The 20,547-nt window shown below is 36.7% G+C and overlaps 1 protein-coding gene across 3 annotated transcripts in view; it reads right to left on the bottom strand.

The window, feature by feature from the left end:
• Positions 1–9,181: 9,181 nt before the first annotated feature.
• Positions 9,182–20,547, bottom strand: part of grid1b (glutamate receptor, ionotropic, delta 1b) — a 270,532-nt gene continuing 259,166 nt past the window's right edge. For 2 of the 3 annotated variants that reach the window (XM_057358218.1, XM_057358220.1), the window contains exons 16-17: positions 18,295–18,433; positions 9,182–11,274 (exon numbers count right to left, since the gene is read on the bottom strand). In XM_057358218.1, coding sequence (XP_057214201.1) covers positions 10,883–11,274; positions 18,295–18,433 — 531 coding nt within the window. In that variant the 3' untranslated portion in view covers positions 9,182–10,882. The remainder of the gene's footprint in view (positions 11,275–18,294; positions 18,434–20,547) is intronic. The other variant, XM_057358219.1, reaches the window with a different exon arrangement.

Genomic DNA, 20,547 nt, shown 5'->3' on the forward strand with positions numbered 1-20,547 from the left:
ATCCTCAGGTCCTTACACTGGTTACCAGTTACTTTCAGAATCAACTTCAAAGTATTATTAATTGTCTATAAATCACTCAATGGTCTAGGACCTAAATACATTTCAGATATGCTTATTGAATATAAACCAAACAGACTTCTCAGATCATTAGGATCAAGTCAGTTAGAGATAACAAGGGTTCACTCAAAACAAGGTGAGTCAGCGTTTAGCCATTACACCACCCGTAGCTGGAATCTGCTTCCAGAAGACATCAGACGTTCATCCAACAGTAGCTACTTTTAAATCCAGATTAAAAACACGCTTGTTTAGCTGTGCATTTACAACCTGAGCACTGTGCTGGTTTACATCAACTGCACTTCTATTTCTAATTTCTTTTTCTTTTGCTCTTATTCTTTTTATATATACACTCACATTTTTAATTAATTTTATTGAAGTTTTATTGTTTCTTAAAATCTAAAGTTGTATTTGTCATCTTAAATCATTTGCATTATAAAGATACGTCTTATTTCTCTAGGTCAATCATTTTATGTAAAGCACTTTGAATTGCCCTTGTGTATGAAATGTGCTATATAAATAAACTTGCCTTGCATGATTTTTTGTGACCAAAAATTCTAAAATCAATCAAATAAAAAGGTATCCTATAGTCAAAACTCTGTAAAATTTGCTGACAGACAGCCCAGACTGATATATGTCTAAAGAAAGCTTGAAGTGTCTACTTTTAAATGATTCAATTAATATTTATATTTTCGGATTATATACTGTGTATGAAGTTGTATGAAAGCATGCTCAGTTCTATTATGTTGATTGGTGGGGGTGTGAAGTCATGAGAATTTTGAAACAAACAAAAAAATGGGCCTTGGACCAAAAAAGCCCCTGGAACACGCCTTTATCTGTGACATCATTTAAGGTTGCCGTTTATACTCTGCATGGTTGGAAGTTACTATTCATTACTGTAAACAGAAGGTGTAGGTTTCATATTCATACAGAAAGAAATATTTTAATAATATGTCTAACAATGTATTGCCCTGCATTTTCCTCCCCACACATTCCTTGGATGCAGTAGATCAATCAATATATTTGGCCTCATCGTTTATCCATGTGTCATATTGATTGATTTTCTGTGCCATATCTCATTTTTGCATGGCTGTAATGAATGAGTGTATGTTCTCAATGCTGTGCATGAATGCGTCGGGATAATTACTATTCCCCGATTATGATTCTCATGGCAGCATCCCACTAATGATCAATTGTCAGAACAGCTTGTGTTCCCTTTAAACCATTACATCCTTTCATTTTGAACAAAAGCTTGTTTAGCCACACAATGTGGACATACACTATGATGAAAGGGCACGTTTAAACTGATGGGACTAATAAGCATTTCTGTTTCAAATTTTATTACATTTGAAATTAAATTCTTAAGGGGCAACTTCACACGGAAAACACAAGGACACATTTTCATGCCTAAACCATGCACTTGTAAGAACCTGAAGAATAGAGTGTTTAATCACACAACAGACCGTTACAGCTGTTTATAGATACACATTTTTCTTACATTTCCTGTGACTGATGGATTATTATTTTTATTAAAATAGGCCAAATACATTTTCTGAAGCTATAATATGTCACTGAATTTATAATACAAAGCAAAAAGTGTGTAAATTATAATATCGGATTCATTTTATTTCCCATCCTTGAATTAAATAATATGATAGAATTGGTCTGAACTAGTGACCGAGTCAAAACAACAACTAGACTTGACAAAGAACATCAAACAAAGGTGAGTATAAATAGAGTCCAGGGGTGATGACCGTGGGGTTAAAAGTCCGGGGGAATGAGAGAGGGAGTATCTGGGAGAGAGTGCTGATGCGGGGGGCGTGGCCTGCAGCGGCGCAGCGTTCGTTACAAATAAATCATATTGTTACTGTAATACGCTGATGAAGAATAATTTTATAACTTTAAGACTTGTAAAAAATCATAGTTTGCACATCACCATGCCTGTATTTGGATGCTTTAGTTGCAAAACTTAAATGTAAGAAACCTGTCAGATCCTGACAGAAGTTATGATTAATTTAGAAATTTGAATGTGCTGAGTACATTTTCATCCCAGCTGGCCAGGATGATAGACCTGACACATTACATCAAAAAGAATCAGTGAACCGGTCTTTTGAACCATTTCATTGAAACGAACTGTCCGAATGATCCGGATCGCAGAAAAGAACCGAACTTTGGGCACTTTTACTCCTACTCGAGTATATTTCTAATGAAATAACTGTTCTTTTACTTTGTTACGCTGCGTGACGTTCCTTCACTACTTTGCTTTAAATGCGTTATGAAATGTGTATTTTTTTCCAAGGTTGCTTTCTCTTTTAACTGAGGCATCTGAATGACTCTTTTGATAAAAATGAATCATGGAAGAGTTTGTAATTAAGTATTTCTATCCTTTTGATTTTATTTAAATAATCATTTTTTCAAAATGTATGTAGTCAGATTGCTTAGAATCAATATAAATCTGTTAATTGTGAAAACTATTAGATTTATTCAAATAAATAGTATGTTTATGGTTTAAATATTACTAGCTGCACAACAAGCCAGATCCAATTTGTTAAATTGTATGAGTTTTTTTTGCATAAAATTTAAGCGGAAATAAAGCCAATCCATACTCCAGACGGTAGGTGGCGGTACTGCACATTTCAAGTCTATGATAGATCAACGGCAAAAAAGTAACATTCTTTTCGCCATCTTGCATTGGAGTGGCTTGGATCGTGACCTGATTGGAAGGCAAGTTAGATTTTATTAAATGCGTCTGTTTTTAGCATATGTAAATGTGTTAGTGATGTTTATAATGTATTACACTAATTTCAATGTATTGTCTTTGAAATTTTTGTCTAGGCCACTAGGTGCTCATAAACTAAACCTTTTCCTCATTGACCAGTATTAATGGGTGGGTCAAGAAGTGACGTAACCCACTAAAATATATTCTGAAATATGATAGTAACAGTTTTGGGACCACAATGACTTTCACAATATGGAAAAAAAAAAACGTTGTACTATATAAGAGCATGGTTTGTTCATCTCAAAACTTGGGAATTTTGTAGAAAAATATTGACTAATCTGCTTAATTAATATAAAATAGCTTTACAATCTCCTCAACTTTTAAGGGTCAAAGTGGTATCTACATAGACTGTCAGTGGAGAGAAATTATTATGACAATTAACAACATGCTTTAAAATGTAGCCTTAAGTTGTAACTAATTTCATGTTTTTTTTTTGCAGAAATTGTTAAGCTTGATTGATCCTGAAGTGCATATGTGTCTACCTCAACAAATACCTGAGATACTTGTCAAAGAATATGTGGTAAGTGTATATCAACCTACTCCTTATGTTATAAATGTCTTGAGGATAAATTTACATTGATTCTTAAAGTTCTCATTGGCATCACAGTCTAGCTTATGCCCAAGTTTGTATAGTGTGCAGTACGGCTGGAACGATTCCTCTCGTAACTCAAGTAATTCAAATACAAAAATCTTCGAGTCAAATAAATAAAATGGAAGAACTGTGAAAAACACTGAAAATTTGCATATTTAAATTTGCAGCAATTTAATAGCTTTGTTTTCTAGCATATCATAATTACGCACACTCCCTCAAAACTTGCGACATTTGTGGCATTGTGCTGTGTGATAAAACTGCACTTTTTAGAGTGGCCTTTTATTGTGGCCAGCCTAAGGCGCACCTGTGCAATAATCATGCTGTCTAATCAGCATCTTGATATGCCACACCTGTGAGGTGGATGGATTATCTCACAAAGGAGAAGTGCTCACTAACACAGATTTAGACAGATTTGTGAACAATATTTGAGAGAAATAGGCCTTTTGTGTACATAGAACAAGTCTTTGAGTTCAACTCATGAAAAATGGGGGCAAAAACAAAAGTGTTGCGTTTATAATTTTGGTCAGTGTACTTTGCCCACTAGAGTTGTACTAACAATACAAAAATTGAGTATGAGATGTTTCTCCTAAATTCTAATGTGTATAGGGAATGATGTGTGTTCTTTTTGAAGCCCATTAGCCGTACATTATAAGGAAACACGTGAGTTTACATAGACACATTCTTAATATGCACACTAATAACAAAAAGAAACCTCATTACTGAGTTTTGGATCACATATATGGTTCCACATATTATAAGAAAAGCTCTATACTCTTGACTTCAGTAATTTGTGCACCAGTCACATACAGTCAGTCACCAGCCGGAGTACCCTTATGCTCCACGGGAGGGCACTCTCCTCATCACCCGGACTGCCATTTCACACTACACTTCCCATAATCCATTGTTGGTCTCATTATGTTGATCACGATCACCTGTGTCTTGTTAACCTGTTTCACTCTGTGTTTTATACCCTGTTGTCACATTCAGTCATTGCGAAGTCTTGTTAGTGTTACACCCTACATTTCTGAGCATTCTTAGTGTTGGATCCTAGTGCCTTCTTTAAGAATCGTCTGAAAACACATCTCTTCCGTCAACACCTGACTGATCAGTGCTGACTTCTATCTCTTTTCTACTCTTAAAAAAAAAAAAAACTTAGCTCTGTATACTGTGATAGGCTATATGAGACCAGTTTTCTTTTATTGCACGCATGCTTTTTGTTGTCCTTATGTTGTTCCAATTGCTTCCATTGTTTCCCTCATCTGTAAGTCGCTTTGGATAAAAGCGTCTGCTAAATGACTAAATGTAAATGGATTATCGTGTATGGCCTTTGGATTGTATTTTTGTTTTCCGAACCTCTGCTGTCTGCCCTGACTATTGCCTGTGATTTCGTCTATGAATGTTTGCTGCCCGCCCTGATCTTTGCCCGTTTCGTGAACTCTTGTCTGTTAAAACTGCATTTAGATCCAAAACCCTTCAAGTCTCGGAGCAATTCGTAACGCACACTGTGTGTTAATATCACAAGAAAGGTTTTGCTTTTATTAGTAATTTGTCAGCACAGTTTAATGTTTCACTTGCCCTCCCAAATATGTGTCCGTATTCGTTTAGCTCATTAGAGAAACTGAGAGAATTGCCGAGTTAATACCACATGTCTGATGTGATTGTGATTGTATCCCTGAAATAACGAAATAAGATTTGTTTCGATTTCGTGTTGACCCCCAGTCATCGTAAGGGTCACAACCCTGATTTAGTGACAATTGCAAAGTTTTCAGTAAATTAGCTAAATGACAGCGCCATTGTAATGGCAAAAGAACGAGCAGTGGCGAGGCTGATCCATCAGCTGATTTCATTAATAATTGGCAGCAAGTTATTCACAAGGCTGTCTCAGGAAATTGTCTATGGTCAAATGTGCACGCATCCAGACACAGAGAGCGATTAGCGGATAAATGGAATTTAACCATTAACAAAAGTTAAGTAGCCAAGTGAAACATAAGCATGAGCTGGATTTTTCCCCCAGAATGGAGTCCGTAGAACAGGCAGACCGATGACGGATCTGTGTTCCATGAGGCCACAGTGAATGATAATTAATGACAGTCTTTACATCATTCCAGCCGTGCACACTTGGCCTTTATGACGAGGTCCATACATCAGCTCTGTCAGGGTGATTAATACTGCACAAACGTGCATAGTTTTGAATTTATAGGTTTTGGATGTAAACGACTGCTTTTAAACTAGGCATCCTGTCCTAAAACATTCTTTCAAATGTCTACTAAATTTCCGTACATGGCCACATTTACTTAACCTTAGATGGAAGTTATGTTGCTAAAGAGCGTGCAAATGTGTGAACAGACTTTAGTATGCACTTAGAGAATGATGCACTTATAGTACATTTGATAAGTTCTACCATAGCACGCTATTGCAAGGCAGCAAAATGAATTCTTAGGAGTCACTCTAACACATTTTATATCTTTCTAAATAATTATACTTCACATTTATCAATGACGCTAGCTCCAACTTACTTAGTTTGTGGATTCAAACACATTTTCTAAATGTCAACTTACATTTTTAAGGTATATTTAGGGTTTTGAGAGTGAATTCAATTACTTAACTCGCCAATAGGAGAGCAAAAATTGGCGTTTAGATTCAGTTTAGACTTTAATTTAGAAAGATTTGTTCAGGTATTGTATTTATTTATTAATTTTACAAGCTGATGGAAAATGTATGTAAGCCAAATAACCTACAAAATCAGCACTTGGCTTCGGATGCTATCCAGCCCATTGTATGTCTGCATCTGTGTTTCCCCTCGATTCATATTGCATATTGCATGAATTTGACATTAACATAGAGAGGTGCTGGAAGACGCCAGACTGCTCATCAACGCCTTGCATGTAAATGTGCATATGTCTCTTTCTTTAGTATTCAGCACTAGAAGCAGAAACACATGTGGCGTGATGCTGTATGCATGTGGCTCTCCACAAATCTTTAAAAACAGCCATTCCAGCTCCTGCTTTCTTCTGTCTCAAATCCAGACAAATATTGATCCACCAAATTACTTCTCAAGGTCAGCTCCCTGCTAGAGATAAGGATGTCGTGCAGCCCATGCTACATGCTAGCTGGTTGCAGATTGGGGCTGTACAGGTGCATGAGCACCCGCAATAATGGAACATATTAGATTAAAATGTTCAGGTTCACCCTTTCTGTCTTTATTTATGCCCTCCAGCTCTTAAAGGAATTGTTACTCACAATCATGTTGTCTAAAATCATATGTTGTTATTGGTTCATGCCATGTCTGGGACTTGGCCGTGTCTGTCAGGAAGGGACAATACACTTCTTGAAGGCTTTTGTTCAGAAAACTAAAATGGCTGCAAATATATAGCACACAAGTTGTATGTTCTTGTAAGGGATAATGTACAGGCAGCCTGTTGTTATCGCAGAAATTATTTCTTGATTACAGCCGGCTGCTTGTACTTTATCCCGCTTACACAGTTACTTGCCACATGAGAAAAAAATGGACATAAAATGTGAATTTGAAGTATCTTATTAGCTCATTTTTACAGAATGCAGACCTTCCGTGACGAAAAGCTGTTTACTTTTTAAGGTAAGAAACAACTTTCAAATGTCACAGGTAATTTGGTTAAATCATTTGTAAATGTTATTAAAAGACATATTTAATTTGTAAAAAAAAAACTGTCTAAATGATTGGCCACAATTATTTGGCTACATTAATTTTGAGAGGTTGTTATCTGGGAATAAGGAACCTGCAAATGTCGTGACTGGCCAATCAGAATCAAGCATTCCAACGTGCCATGTAATACTGTAAATGTATTTATTTATAAATTATTTTTAGAGCTTAAAGTTAATTTTTTTCGCAGGTGCCACTCTGACCTGACAAGTAGCTACACTGTAAAAACAACAACTAGTAAGATTTCCTTAAAAACTGTGTGCGAAAACTGGACACAAAAACTAAGTAACATTTACTTAGAAAACTGCGTTTAATAAAAAAATACAAAAAAGTAAAAGTGCAAAACGCGTAATTTAAACCCAAAAAATAAGTAAATCCTATTGTTGGTTTTTATACCGTGTACATTCGTCGTATACATTTGAATTTACACGATGAAAGAAAGACATGTACCAGTTGGATGCATAAGGGTAAGTAAATGATTAAAGAAGTTAACTATAACACAGCTGAAATGTTTTTGCCTGTACAGTTTTCTTAAAATCACATTAAATACAAGTATACCAAAATGTATTGTAATATAAAATATTAATTATAACTTGCACATTTAGGGAGAATAATTAAATCATACTTATTCATGTTTTTGAGCCGGCACATTCAGCTTCTCTCAAAAGAAATTAATTATGCATAACATTCAAAAATGTTTTATATTAAGGACTGCAAGGGAATAACTGTAACTCGGCATCTGCATAAAAACTAAAGTGCTTTTCTTGTGAAACTGCAAATTCGAAAATTAATGGAAAACAACAATACTTATATTTAGCATTAGAAATACCTGTACAACTGTGACGAAGAGCTTATATACTCACCCTTAAAAATGTGTATAAACGTGGTCAAATCCAAAGTTTTCTAGAACAAATGGCACAGTTTCCTGAGAATGACCTATAAATAAAACAAGCAGAATTATGGGGATTTATCGCAAACTGTTCACCACATCAGCTCTCTATTGTAATGAATGGAATCAGGTGAATGCATGGGTCTGGTGAGAAGAGCGCATGCTGTATGTGGAATGAGAGACATTCTAAAGCCTGACAGCGTGATATCTTCTCTTGAGTTCTCTCATTGTCAACCTGCCTCAAAGGCAATTAGTGTTCACAGGAAAGTCTTTTACAATGTTTTTTTGTGAATTTCACTAACACGTTGGCACCACTAGAGCCCCTGACATGTGAGATCATCATTATGGAGATGTTTTCTCATATGGCAAAGTTTGCTGCCATTGTGCTGTTACCTGTCCAACTACTTCCGAGTATCTTTACTGTAAATCTCTGACACTGTGTCACTGAAGATAAACTTTATAAATATCTCACGTCAGAAAGGTCAGCGTGCATATAATAAATTACCCAATCTCCAGTTGGTCCTAAATTTCATTTTGCCTTATTTTTGGTTTTGCTGATCATCTTGCATCAATGATTAAAACTTTCCTGGCATATAATCATTGAAATAAAAAACGTGTTTTAACCTAAAGTGCACATATACACATTAAAAACTCTTCTTCACCATTGGCAAATATAAATAGCACGTCATAGAATGCCCACTTCATCGAAATGTACTCTTTTTTTCAAAATGAGCCTTAAAATAAAAAGTTCCCAAAAAAAGAAAACACACAAATGGCAACAAAGCTATACAGCATTCAATGAATCTATGGGGGTTATGCACCAGACTTAGAACGTTATGAATAAATATGTGTAGCAAAATAACACAAATCAATTCTTGAGAGAATGTTCTCCTCTTCCTCAGCAGGCATGGTCCAGGGTGTCCCATACGTCCCTGGTGTAGTGCTATTAAAGAACTATTCCAGAAACAATGTATATACTTGAGGGATAAAGCATCAAAGGGTGGGAATGGACCTGACAAGATTTGGTGCTACCCACCAATTATCCAATTAATCCAAATTACATTTAATGTCAAGGACTTGTACAAACACATCATGTCACATCAATCGTCTCTTACTGGCATCAGTGGAAATCAATATTTTTTTAAGTTACAATCACAAAATTACTCAAGCATCAATCGAATCATGTAAACCATGTTTCTTTATTAAAGATTAAGAAACTCCAAGCAGCATATTCATAAATAAAATAAAATAAGAGTCTCTCTTATATGTAATGTTACAGACTATGCTATGGTACGTTATATTTCGTGGGCTATTGGACATTTTTCATTGAAATCAAAGGGGCAAGAGTGTAAGGCAGTGAAGACACAACCCTACAAATTACGGATTAGGATATCCTTACCATCCGCTGTCGGCATCTCAAAGCCACAGGTTGTGTTACACAGTGTAATATATCACTTTGGTTCACATCAGTAACTACTTGGACTTGTACAAAATATACAGGATTACAAGCTTAAAGAGTGAGTGACAAGCATGTGCAGGGTGAAATCTCATTGAAAACTGGTCGAGGTTCTCCACACTGATACATGTCTTCGTTTTGGGATTTGGCAAACGTTAAATAGTTTAACAGGAAAACACACACAGGTAGCTGTAAGGTTGTTCTGGATTAGGTCACAACAAACAGATTCAAAACTGAAAAAAATTCAAGACATGTCAAAAAAACAACAAGTTCAAATGTAGAGTAGAATATATTTGAATATATGTGTTTGGATTATTCAAAATGGCCTTTGTGTGATGTTAGTCCAGTCATTGAAGCGTTTAGGACTTCATCACTCGTGTTTTCATTAGAAAAAAAGATATCACAACATGTCATTTATGAAAATCTTTTCATGTACAAGTTCTTTATTGTCTATGTACTCCGTGTGAAGCGAGTGTAATACAGTAAAACAGTAAAATTGAAATGATATATCAATGCCAGGGAAACAACTCTTTGACTCTTTATTACAGCTCTTTCACAAACTGTACAAATTCATCAGATTGAATCGGTTAAAAATCTCTTTGATGCTCGGCAAATGAAAGCGATGTCGTTTCTGTACGTTTCAAATAGAACTGTTCTCTCTGGGCTGGTTGTGCTCACGGATTGATGGCGTCACCAGATAAAAAAAGATCATTTAAGAAAAAAAGTGGTTCAGTGTTGTTGCTTTGATTGAGATGTTGTTGTTTGCCTGCGACAAAGTCGCACAATATTGACTGGCTTACTTTTCTCTGGTTATTAAACCATCATCAACTCAGCACTATCTTCATCAATCTTCATCAATAAAAATGGAAAATCACTGGCAAAGCATTGAAATAGCCACAGCAGTTACTGAAGAATGTTGGATGTTTATGCTGTAAAACGGGTGCATACTTAATAGCTTTTGGATTTCTACAGCCGTGTGTGATCGATCATCTAGTAACAAAACGTGGAGAGACATCTTTTATTTCGGCACTTAGAAAACAATCACAATGAATTTGAGTGTTTACCCATAGAGAACAAAATTCACAAAGCCATTCAAACAGTCGTCGTTGAATTATTTTTATATATGTCCTTTTTTGTTTTTCATTTGTTTTTGTAACTCAACTTCAAAAATTGAGAATATTCAAAATACACGTTTACTTACTTTGCTCTTTCAGTATTTACAAATATGTACAAGAAAAATGTTTTTTTGTTTTTGCTTTTTTTTCGTAATAAAAATCTCTACACACGTTTTTTAAACTCTTTTTACACATTTTAATCCAACTGCCATCCGGTCTCCCAAGCCCCAACCGCACCTCAGCTTACATGGTCTCTTTTTCAAAAAAAGCAAGTACGAGGCTGCCCAAGTGCTTTAGATGGACGTACTGTGGGTGGGATCAATAGCTTCTGGGATGGGTCCTCCTGGTACCGACTGGTAGGACATTGGCATCTTGGCGGGACTCTGTCGGAATAGGCCCCCGTTGGGAGCCCTGTGTTTGCATTGGATGGAGGGCAAGGTGGAGCTGCTGAGAGGAAGGGGGAGGGTGCTGCCAGGACCCTGGGCCAGTGTCCGGCCCACCCCATGAGCTTGATCCGGGATGAATGTGCTCACAGACAGGCCCTTGCCCGGGTAGTCTCGCACAGCTTCCCGCTGCTGGCTGGGTTGCATGCTGCCGATGTCCAGGGCAGAGATCTCGATAGACGGCGCGGGGATCTGCTTGTGTGCCATGTCCTCGTCCATAAGACTGTTCATACGCCGATGCACCTGTTCCAGGTTCATCTCCTTGTCCTAGAGAAGGGCAGAGAAGAGGGGGGGACAGAGCGGCTGAGACCAGCTGTTCCTAGATGACCTCCATGCAAGTAAGGTTTATGTCTGTTAATGCAGGGTGTGTATTTGCACTAAAGGGCCCAATTACATCTAATAGGACGAAGAGGACTTTTATAGACTGTGCACCTTGAAATCAAATTTGGCCAGTGGGCACATAAAAGAATAATGTGTGAGTTGGCCAATGTGGAAAGCTTTGGAAATTTCGGCAGAAAGCAAATGGCCTCACAACGTTCTACACATTCTCACCCCCAGCTGTGTTTGTTTTCTAAATGTAGTAATTATCCAAAACACACCTCAAAAATTCCCCCAAAATCCATTGTAAGTGTCTGAGCCAAACTGCATTTCATAAACGTCATAAACATTCAACAAAATGAGTAACAAAATATCTGTAACAAATCCGTTTATATTTGATAGGTATAGCCTCTACAGTACATATGACGCATCGTCTAAAAACAAGTATGTAAGCACAAGTGTGTTTAGCTATGGAAGCCAGATTTCATGCGCCATTGGAATTATATGATTTTATCTGAGTTTTTCACATATTCTTTTTTGTGAGAACATTATGCGATTTTTTTTAGTTGTGTATATTTTAGGACTTTTCTGGAAAACAAAAAGGTTGACTGGGAATGCAAAAACGTTGAAGCTCAATATCTCAAAACTGCTCAGAATGTAAATAAAACCCTATAATTCCAAGGTTGTGAAATGTGAATTTTGATATGTGCGACCTCGCCTGTGACAACCTAGCTAACATGTTATTTTGTGATTTATGTTTTCTACATACAAATCAACTGACATTACGTAAAGAGCATTCTGTAAAAATATAACCTTGAAATATGAGCCAGGCCATGTAAAAGATTGAAATAATCACAAGAAAGCCAGAAAGACCAAAGGCCCTGTTTATATATATATATTAACATGCGTTTTGGTCGATCGGATCACAAGTGGACGAATGAGACACATGGCCGTTTACACCTGGTGTTTTAATCCGTCTCTTTTGTCCACTTTCAACCACTTTTCTTCGATGGGAGGGTTCATGGGCGAGTAAATACATTATCTGATCTTTCGATCGAATGGACGAAATAAGTGCATGAATTTGCACGCGACCGGAGATGACAGAAAAACATACCGAAAGCAGCGTTTTTAATTTCTGCTTTGACAGCTGCGAGACCGCGCTGAACACTGCAAGTGTGTGTTAGAAATCTGGAATGGCGAAAGACACTGTGTTTGATGCGTTTTGTGTCTTTAAACCAACCTTTTAGGTCTTAGCCGGTAAAGTTTAAATCCATTCTGGCCAGTGCGCATTATCAGTAGGCGGGCTTCTGTGGTTGCTTGAACGCATTCGATCACATGAAAACACAATCCAGTCGAATGCCTCTGGAAGTGGTTGAAAGTGGACAAGCTCAAAAAGTAGAGTAAAAGTAATTAGAGGGAAGTGGAAGATAGCATTCTTTGCGGGTTCCTTGTCCTGCTGAGAACAACCTGTTTAGTGCCATTTAATGTCCAGTACCATTAGTTGACATTAGTGGGTAAAACTAAGATTTCTTTGGAGTTCAACACTTCAAAGTATTTTCTTTTTTTTGGCGCTTTACAGCTGTTTAGTCATTTGAAATTCTAAGAATTAAAATGATTAAAACAGGACCAGCAACTCTTCTACACAGAAGCTGAAAACAACGCCCCAGTCAGGGTCAGTGAAACATAATGAAGTTCTCATTAGCGAGTCACGTATGAAGAGTTTTTAGAATTTTATAGTTTTACTTAATTAATATTGCATACAGGAATTTATAGTCTTGTTATATTTGACCTGTGCTTCTCTCTCCTTTATCTTAAATGTGTGCTCTCACTGAGTGTGTGTGTGTGTGCGTACTTGTCTGTGTACGTGTGTGTGTGCGTCCGTGTGTGTCTGTATGTGTGTTAGTACGTGTGCATATTGTGTGTGTGGAGTGTTTTGTATGTGGGTATGTCTGTCTGCTGTGTTTTCAACTTTTTCTTGTTTTTGCAGGTACAACTTTAATAGTTTTGCTTATAGTCAATATGTCTCATCTACAGCTGCTTTGTAACAATGAAAATTGTAAAAAGCGCTATATAAATAAAGTTGAGTTGAGTTTATTTTCAAAAAGAGATAACTAAAATGTCTTTTTTTTTGACTGTGCATCCAAGTAATATCAATAAAACTGCAGTTGGTTTGTTTTGATTTAAGCCATAATATCTCAAAAAACCCCAGCAAACTAACACAATAAAACACAATGAAAACATGATTTAAAAAAAAATGGATCTCTTTTAGGAAATAAACTCTTCATGTTGTTTGAAAAATGGCCAGATATGTTGTCAAGACAGTATCGACTTTCCATGTAAATATTTTTGTTTATGAATTATAAATGTGAATGAGACGCACATATCTTAGCAATACAGCTCTGGAAATAATGAATTTTGTTTGGAGCTGTATGGTTGCACTGCTCTGTAGATTCTTAAAAGTTGGGTCTTTTGCTTTCCTTGCAGTCTTAACCGCGCTCTAGTTCTCATATTGTGACGAATCGATATGTGCTGAATTGTGACATGTATCACAATGTGTATTTTCTCATAAGGAATTGGCGTAACCCGATGTGATATTTTAGAGGTACATATGGAGTTCCACTAGCGGCTTTGTTTCTTGAGGTCAGCTGGGTCTCCAAATCTGTCCTTGATGAAATCATTAAATTACTGGATAGAACAAAACGCCATTGAGCGCAACAGTTCAAGGCAAAGAGTTCAGCGCCATGTAGGCTTTCATACACATACAAACCCTTTTCTAAGTGCAATTATATAACAAGTCGTGATATCATTTAGAATCACGCAATAGAAATACAGCTTGGCTCCAGAGTCCACCAGCGCCACAATAAGGACACGCACTGTTACACAGAATTATTTCTTAGGATCTAAAAGTATCCTCAAACATTTAGATTAATGAAGCGCTGCGGCATGAAATGCAAAGACACATCAGAGAGTAATAAAGCTTTTGGGAGGGATGGGGCAGGACTAGAATTGCAAAGCAATTGCACTGGGTAAATTAGTCGGTCACATTTGGTTGAAGAAGACTTTTCATTAGAGAGATTTCCAAGGGGATACATGCCTTCACGCACTGTTCACAATCTCATCGCAGTTCAGTAATCCTATTTGTCTTATCTAATGAACAGAAGAATGGGGTGAAATCTTAAGGTATGATGATGTAAGGCATGAATCCATGCAAAAAACAAACAAACAATAAAAACAATAACACCAAACAATATATAAGTACTGTAACACAAGGGCGTCGAATTAGGACGTTTCCCAACCAATACCCATGGAACACCAAATTGTCCCTACTCCCTACCAATACTTTTTACCACACAATTAATATACAGTACATTTATATATAACCTCTGATGTCGGTCTGTTTCTTGTGGTTTTTACTTATTACTTATTTTATTTAACATTAATTTATCCAGGAATCATTCAAATTGAACTTAAGACATATGTTACAACCGCATTCTGTAAAAATACGCAATTTGTTCTACCCAAATGGTTAAGTCTCGTTCTCTGCAATGAGTCCCGCCTCCATAGCTCACGTCGCTAATAGGATTGGCTTTGTCCTTCTTAAGTCCCGCCTCTATAACCACGTCGCTTTATGATTGGCTTTGCCTTCTCTCGCTAACTTGCGTCGTAGGCTGCAACTGATTTGGTTATACAAAACGCCAAAGCAAAGCTCGGTCAACAAGACGCGATGAGCGTGATTATGCAGGCTACCGGTAAGAAAACATTCTTACCAACAGTTTATTGACAGAAATCAATGTCACATATCGATTTAGGGACAGTGTTTTTCTTTTCCCCCATGCATGACAATCCCCTATCTACAGTATAGTCTTTCAGTGTGTGTTTAAAATGAGAGCTTTGAATTGATCATACCACCAATTGTGTCATTTTATCATCAGATGGCAGCCGTGCCAAGCTGTAGCCCAGGTAGAGAGACAGAGGCAGGGTCACAGGTGATCAGGCTTAAAAAACATGATTGTGTTATTTGTTGTTCATTATATTAAGGTTAAACTAAGGTTGCACTGTTATAGCGGTCTATTCAGCTCTCAGTCATACATAGAGTAGTTTGAACAATGTAGGCATAAATATGTATTTATTAGGGCTGTCAGTAGATTAACATTTTTAATCGCGATTAATCGCACCCTCTTCGTGTGATTAACTGTGATTAATCGCGCACATGTAGGGAAATTAAACATGTTTATTTTAGTGCTGTAAATCGATAAAAAAATAACTAACTAATCACACACAGCTTTCATGTTTTTAAATATACTTTTACAATCGAATAATTTCACATTTTATCTCCAAATATCTTTAACAGCAGCATTTTATGAATGACATGTAATTTTCATGATCTTATGTTATGTACTCTTTAAGGGACAGTGCGGCTCTGTAGACCAATTTTATGTCCACACCAATGTCAAAATCAAACGTACGCCCTTGCTGTAACAGCATGGATGCTGTGAGTAGTTTTCTGCGAATGCCGGACTTTCACATCCGATTAGTGCGTTGAACTACGTACGACTAGGCAGTGAGTTACCGTGCGACCAGATGCATTTTAAAGGACTTCTATAAATGACCCTGCTACCTCAGAACGGACCATTATAAAAAGTCTGAAATTATTGTTGCGTTTTACACTGTTGCCCAACTCTAAAAGTATAATTGTTAAAAAAATATATGAGGCTGTAAAATTACGATCGCCACAAAAGTTTCATTGGTCACTTGTCCTATAAACGGTTTAAATAATAGTTGATTGGTTATTTAGCAGATGATAAGTGGGTCAAAGACGAAAAAGGGTTTAAGAAATGTAATGTTTTTCTGTTTAATTTAATTGCATTTTTGTTTTTGTTTTCTGAGCAAAATTTTCCCTTGATTTACAGAAAACGCCCACTTAAATGTCATTCAGCGTAACAACAAAAATCTATTTATTACATATGAAAAGACTATTACTTTCACCCCAAATGCTAATTAGTTGCAATTTATATATTTTAAAAAATTGCCACTATCCTAGGTTTTTCCCATTTGACAAAAATATTGTTTTACTCATTTAAAGCAGAATAAAATGTAATATGCTCCCTTATTGTTTTAAATATCTTAATATGTACAAGTCAGAATAAGCATGTTGTTTGAATTTGTACATAAATATTGTGTTACGATGAATGACAATGCAACATTATTTCAACCAAATTTTGACATTTTATTCTCCAAAACCTTAGTTGAAACCATGAATTAGACATTTTACTTACATTTAATGTGCTTTCTATAGACATAAAATCACTTTTGTAAATTTCTTTTGATGAGGACATCTTAACGTCTTTGACCCAAATGCACTTCCTCCTGAGGTACGACTACAATGCTTCACAACACGACAAGATTACAACTGGCAACAAGAGGCAAACTGCCAAAGATATATTCAGAGATCACAGTGAAAAGCCGGTTTAGGGGCCTAACATGTACTGGTGGTGAAGATAACCCTAACCAACCTCTCTCTAGCTTATATTTCAACAAAAATTCAAGAATTCTATAAAGAGGAAAATGTATTTTGTGGTTTATTTTGTTTGATTTAACATGGTTACAAAGTGTGACGAGTCCTAGTATGTTTTTGCACCTTGTAACACCAGTGATGGAGGAAATGAATAAACCGCTGAGAATGGAACTACATGCAGTTAATGCCTTAATTGATTTAAACACATGGAATTGTGTTGCTTGTCAAGGTCCACATTCACACAGCAGTTGTCAGTTCATCATAGGTTAGTTTATAACCCAACGGTTGGGTTTGTCCATTTTGACCCAACGATGGGTTGAAATAACCCAACATTTTTTAGAGTGTGTGAACTTGACACTTGGCACGTATGCGTGCTTGGCAAATGCATTTTCTGTAAGGCTGCTTTGCAACAATGCAGAATTGTGAAAAGCACTATAGAAGTCAATCTTATGTAATTTATTTAAAAGTCGTCCGTCACATCGAATAATGCTTTGGGTTCCAGTAACTCACAGCAACTGGGATTCAGATGTGCGTGATCTCAAGATTTTGGAAGCCAAGATCCTGCGCTCTACACTCAGTTATACATGAAATAAACGCATTCAAAGCTGCTGACACTATATTTTATATACAAACCTTGAAAAAGACTTGTATATTAAATAACTTAGTGTCCATTATGATAAAACATTCCGACAAGTGGAATGGAAGTTATGCCTTTAATTTCTGAAATGGAAAGGGTTACCGTGACAACAGTTACTATTTATACAGACAATACTGTTAGCTGTAAGCTGTTGTATAAATAGGACAATTTGGGAGCCACACAGATTGTCAGTTCTGAACACAGTGTGAACGTAGCAATTGTAAAGCTCTGTAGTAAATGACGAATAATTTAAAATACAGGGGACAACATCTTTTCAATTGATCGTGAGCTTGGTCAAAAATGTTAATTTAGTAAGAAAGATCATTGTGAATTTTTCATGTAGTAGACACCGTATACATACAGGTTAAATTGCATCTTGGTCTCTATTTTGTGAGATGATCATTATTTATTTATTTTCAATAATCTGGTGATTATGCAGACATTGCTCACTGATTCATTGAAGAAATCCACACTTAATTAACTCGTCACTGTCACAATGAGTGGAATTCGTATTCAAACATGTTCATAATCACCTTGAATTGGCTTCATGCCTCAACAAATAAATGTCACCAATTAAACAGCAGTTGTGTTTTGTATGCCAATTCTGAACGAACTGGAAAAGCATTTATCATCATTAATGCTACTCTGCTAACCGCTAATCGCTAATCACAAAAAATGTGTTCAAAGCAGAAAATATGGAAGGGTGCCAACCTGAAATCTAAAAGAAACTAAGAAATGTCATGTCAGATGGCTCCTACATAATCTGTGCTAATAAATCCCAGCCGATCATAGAAGAGGCCTACGATTCTATTCTGACCTGTGTCAATAGCTTCTGCTTCATCCCAGTCTTTTTCTTTCTCTGTCCAAATGTCCTTGCTCCCCTCCGATGAAGCAGTAGCAATATCATTATATGTCAATGGACCAGAAACCCTTGCCAGTCTGTAATCCTTAGTAACCTGCATGAGATCATAAACAAATGAAGAATAAATGGAAAATTAAAAAGCGTAGGTAAATAAATCCATAAAACTTGTCCACATTGACATATAATCGCATCGGGACGTCACACAGTGAATTACTAGGGATTATTGACTGTTGGGCTCATTTTTAGGGTGCTTTTATGTCTTTTTTATATGGGGGGTATCTGAGCAGACAGACTAATGCAAGCACCCGATTTGCCCACACTTTAGTTTACGGATCATCGTCAAACCTTTCGAGTTTATTACATGCATTTCCCATTGGCAATGAAAGAGGCCTACTAAAGTGAAGTAATAACCTGAAGTAATTATTTTAAAGTTGGTGAGTTGAACAGTTTATAAATGTGAAAAGAACAGCAAAGTGGACATTTAATTGCCACTATGAAGAAGCATTTAATGATATTAAGTGTTGTCTAAAACGCGGATATCCCTTTAAAGATTTTTGAAAGAGAATACTGGCTAATGGCATTTTTTTACTGTTTAGCCTCTACGAAGGAGCAAGGTGCTTTGTAATAATGTTGTTTTCAAGATCATTATATTTAGCATTAAAGAGCAAAATCAGTTTACCTTAAGTGAGATTTCTGGAACCTTGTAGGAAAGCAATGTATTGCTCTTGATTTTATTTCAAAGATAAAAACAACTATACTGGGGTGCGTTTCCCGAACAACGACATAACTCGCTGGTGAACCACCATAGTACGATGTATCGTTTGAGAAACTAACTAGCTACTCACGACTGTTTCCCAAAAACATAGTAACTGTGTCGCACATCTGTCGTTTGAACCACGTTTGTTCAACGACACAGTTGATGACGTCACATAGTTGGTGGAGGAATACCGTCTTCTAATGCGTCAGTTTAGATCGATTTAATGTCATATTATTGCTGTAAATAATGTACACTGCATCTGAAAACTATTTTTGTTATCGTATTTTTACTCTCTATTGTTTTATTTCACGATATTTAACACATTCATAAGTTTCCTCCTACGTGATTCCCCAGGGTCCTAGAGCAAGTAGATCCAGGCGCATGTGCACTTCTAAAAAACCAACGCTTCTATTTGCTTGACAAACTAAAAGATGTCACATTGAATTTGTATATTTAGAATGATGGATATAGAATGAACTGCAATGTTGCTTGCTTACCTTGCTCAAAAGCACGATGTATGTACGTCTACATGTCTTACAAATAAGGAACTATGCTTCTAACCACAGCTCTAGACCTGTAGTTCCAACCACGCAACTGTGCAATGCTGCTTGCGATTGATCATTGGAACAAGGGTTTCAGGAAACACTTGAATCGTTGAACTATGCTAAAACGACGGAACTTGCGACCATAGTTGGCTAACGATGCTTTTGGGAAACGCACCCCTGGCTGGTGCACTCTGTTCCAAAACCCAGTGAAACCCATTATAAGGTGGACAGCATTTTAATGTTATGACTTTTCCCCTGTGACTTTAGGTTTAGGGGCGGGGTTAGGGAAGCCATTTATCGTTGTTTTGCCACCTCGTGAAACTCACGTTTTTAGCTAAATTAGCCTTTGCGGCTGTGATTTTAGGGTTCGGGGTGAAGTAAGGTGTTGGGTAGCCACATCCTAAAATATGTACGACTTCTTTTGGTGTCTTTGTGTGTGTATTGAAAGTCGTGCTGAGTGACACGAAAAAACGGGGATATTTGTGTCCATGAACACGCATTAATAGACTCCAAATTTCGTGTCTATGCTATGAACTGCCGTGAGACTGGGTTGGTTTATAGGGTAGTCTTACCCATCCCAATATGGTACGGCTGTTTGCATTTGATTCAGCAGCCAATGTGGCATCAATGTATGTCTACGGAATGATCACCCACACAAAGAACACAGCCAATCACAAGCTGTTGTCTGACCTGGCAATAGCACAACCAATCAGAATGAGACATTGCATACCCGCCAGAAAGTTTAATCGGTCATTCTTTTTTTGGCAAAGGCTACCAGTTGATATATATTGTAATGAATATTGTAAAAATGTGGTTTAATTAAGTACGTTAGAATTAGATGTTTGTAGACGTTTTTTAAATATAATGATTCATTTTTAAAATATTATAATGATGATATAACGATTA

The sequence above is a fragment of the Triplophysa rosa genome, linkage group LG18 (assembly GCF_024868665.1).
Source record: "Triplophysa rosa linkage group LG18, Trosa_1v2, whole genome shotgun sequence".
NCBI classification, from domain to species: domain Eukaryota; kingdom Metazoa; phylum Chordata; class Actinopteri; order Cypriniformes; family Nemacheilidae; genus Triplophysa; species Triplophysa rosa.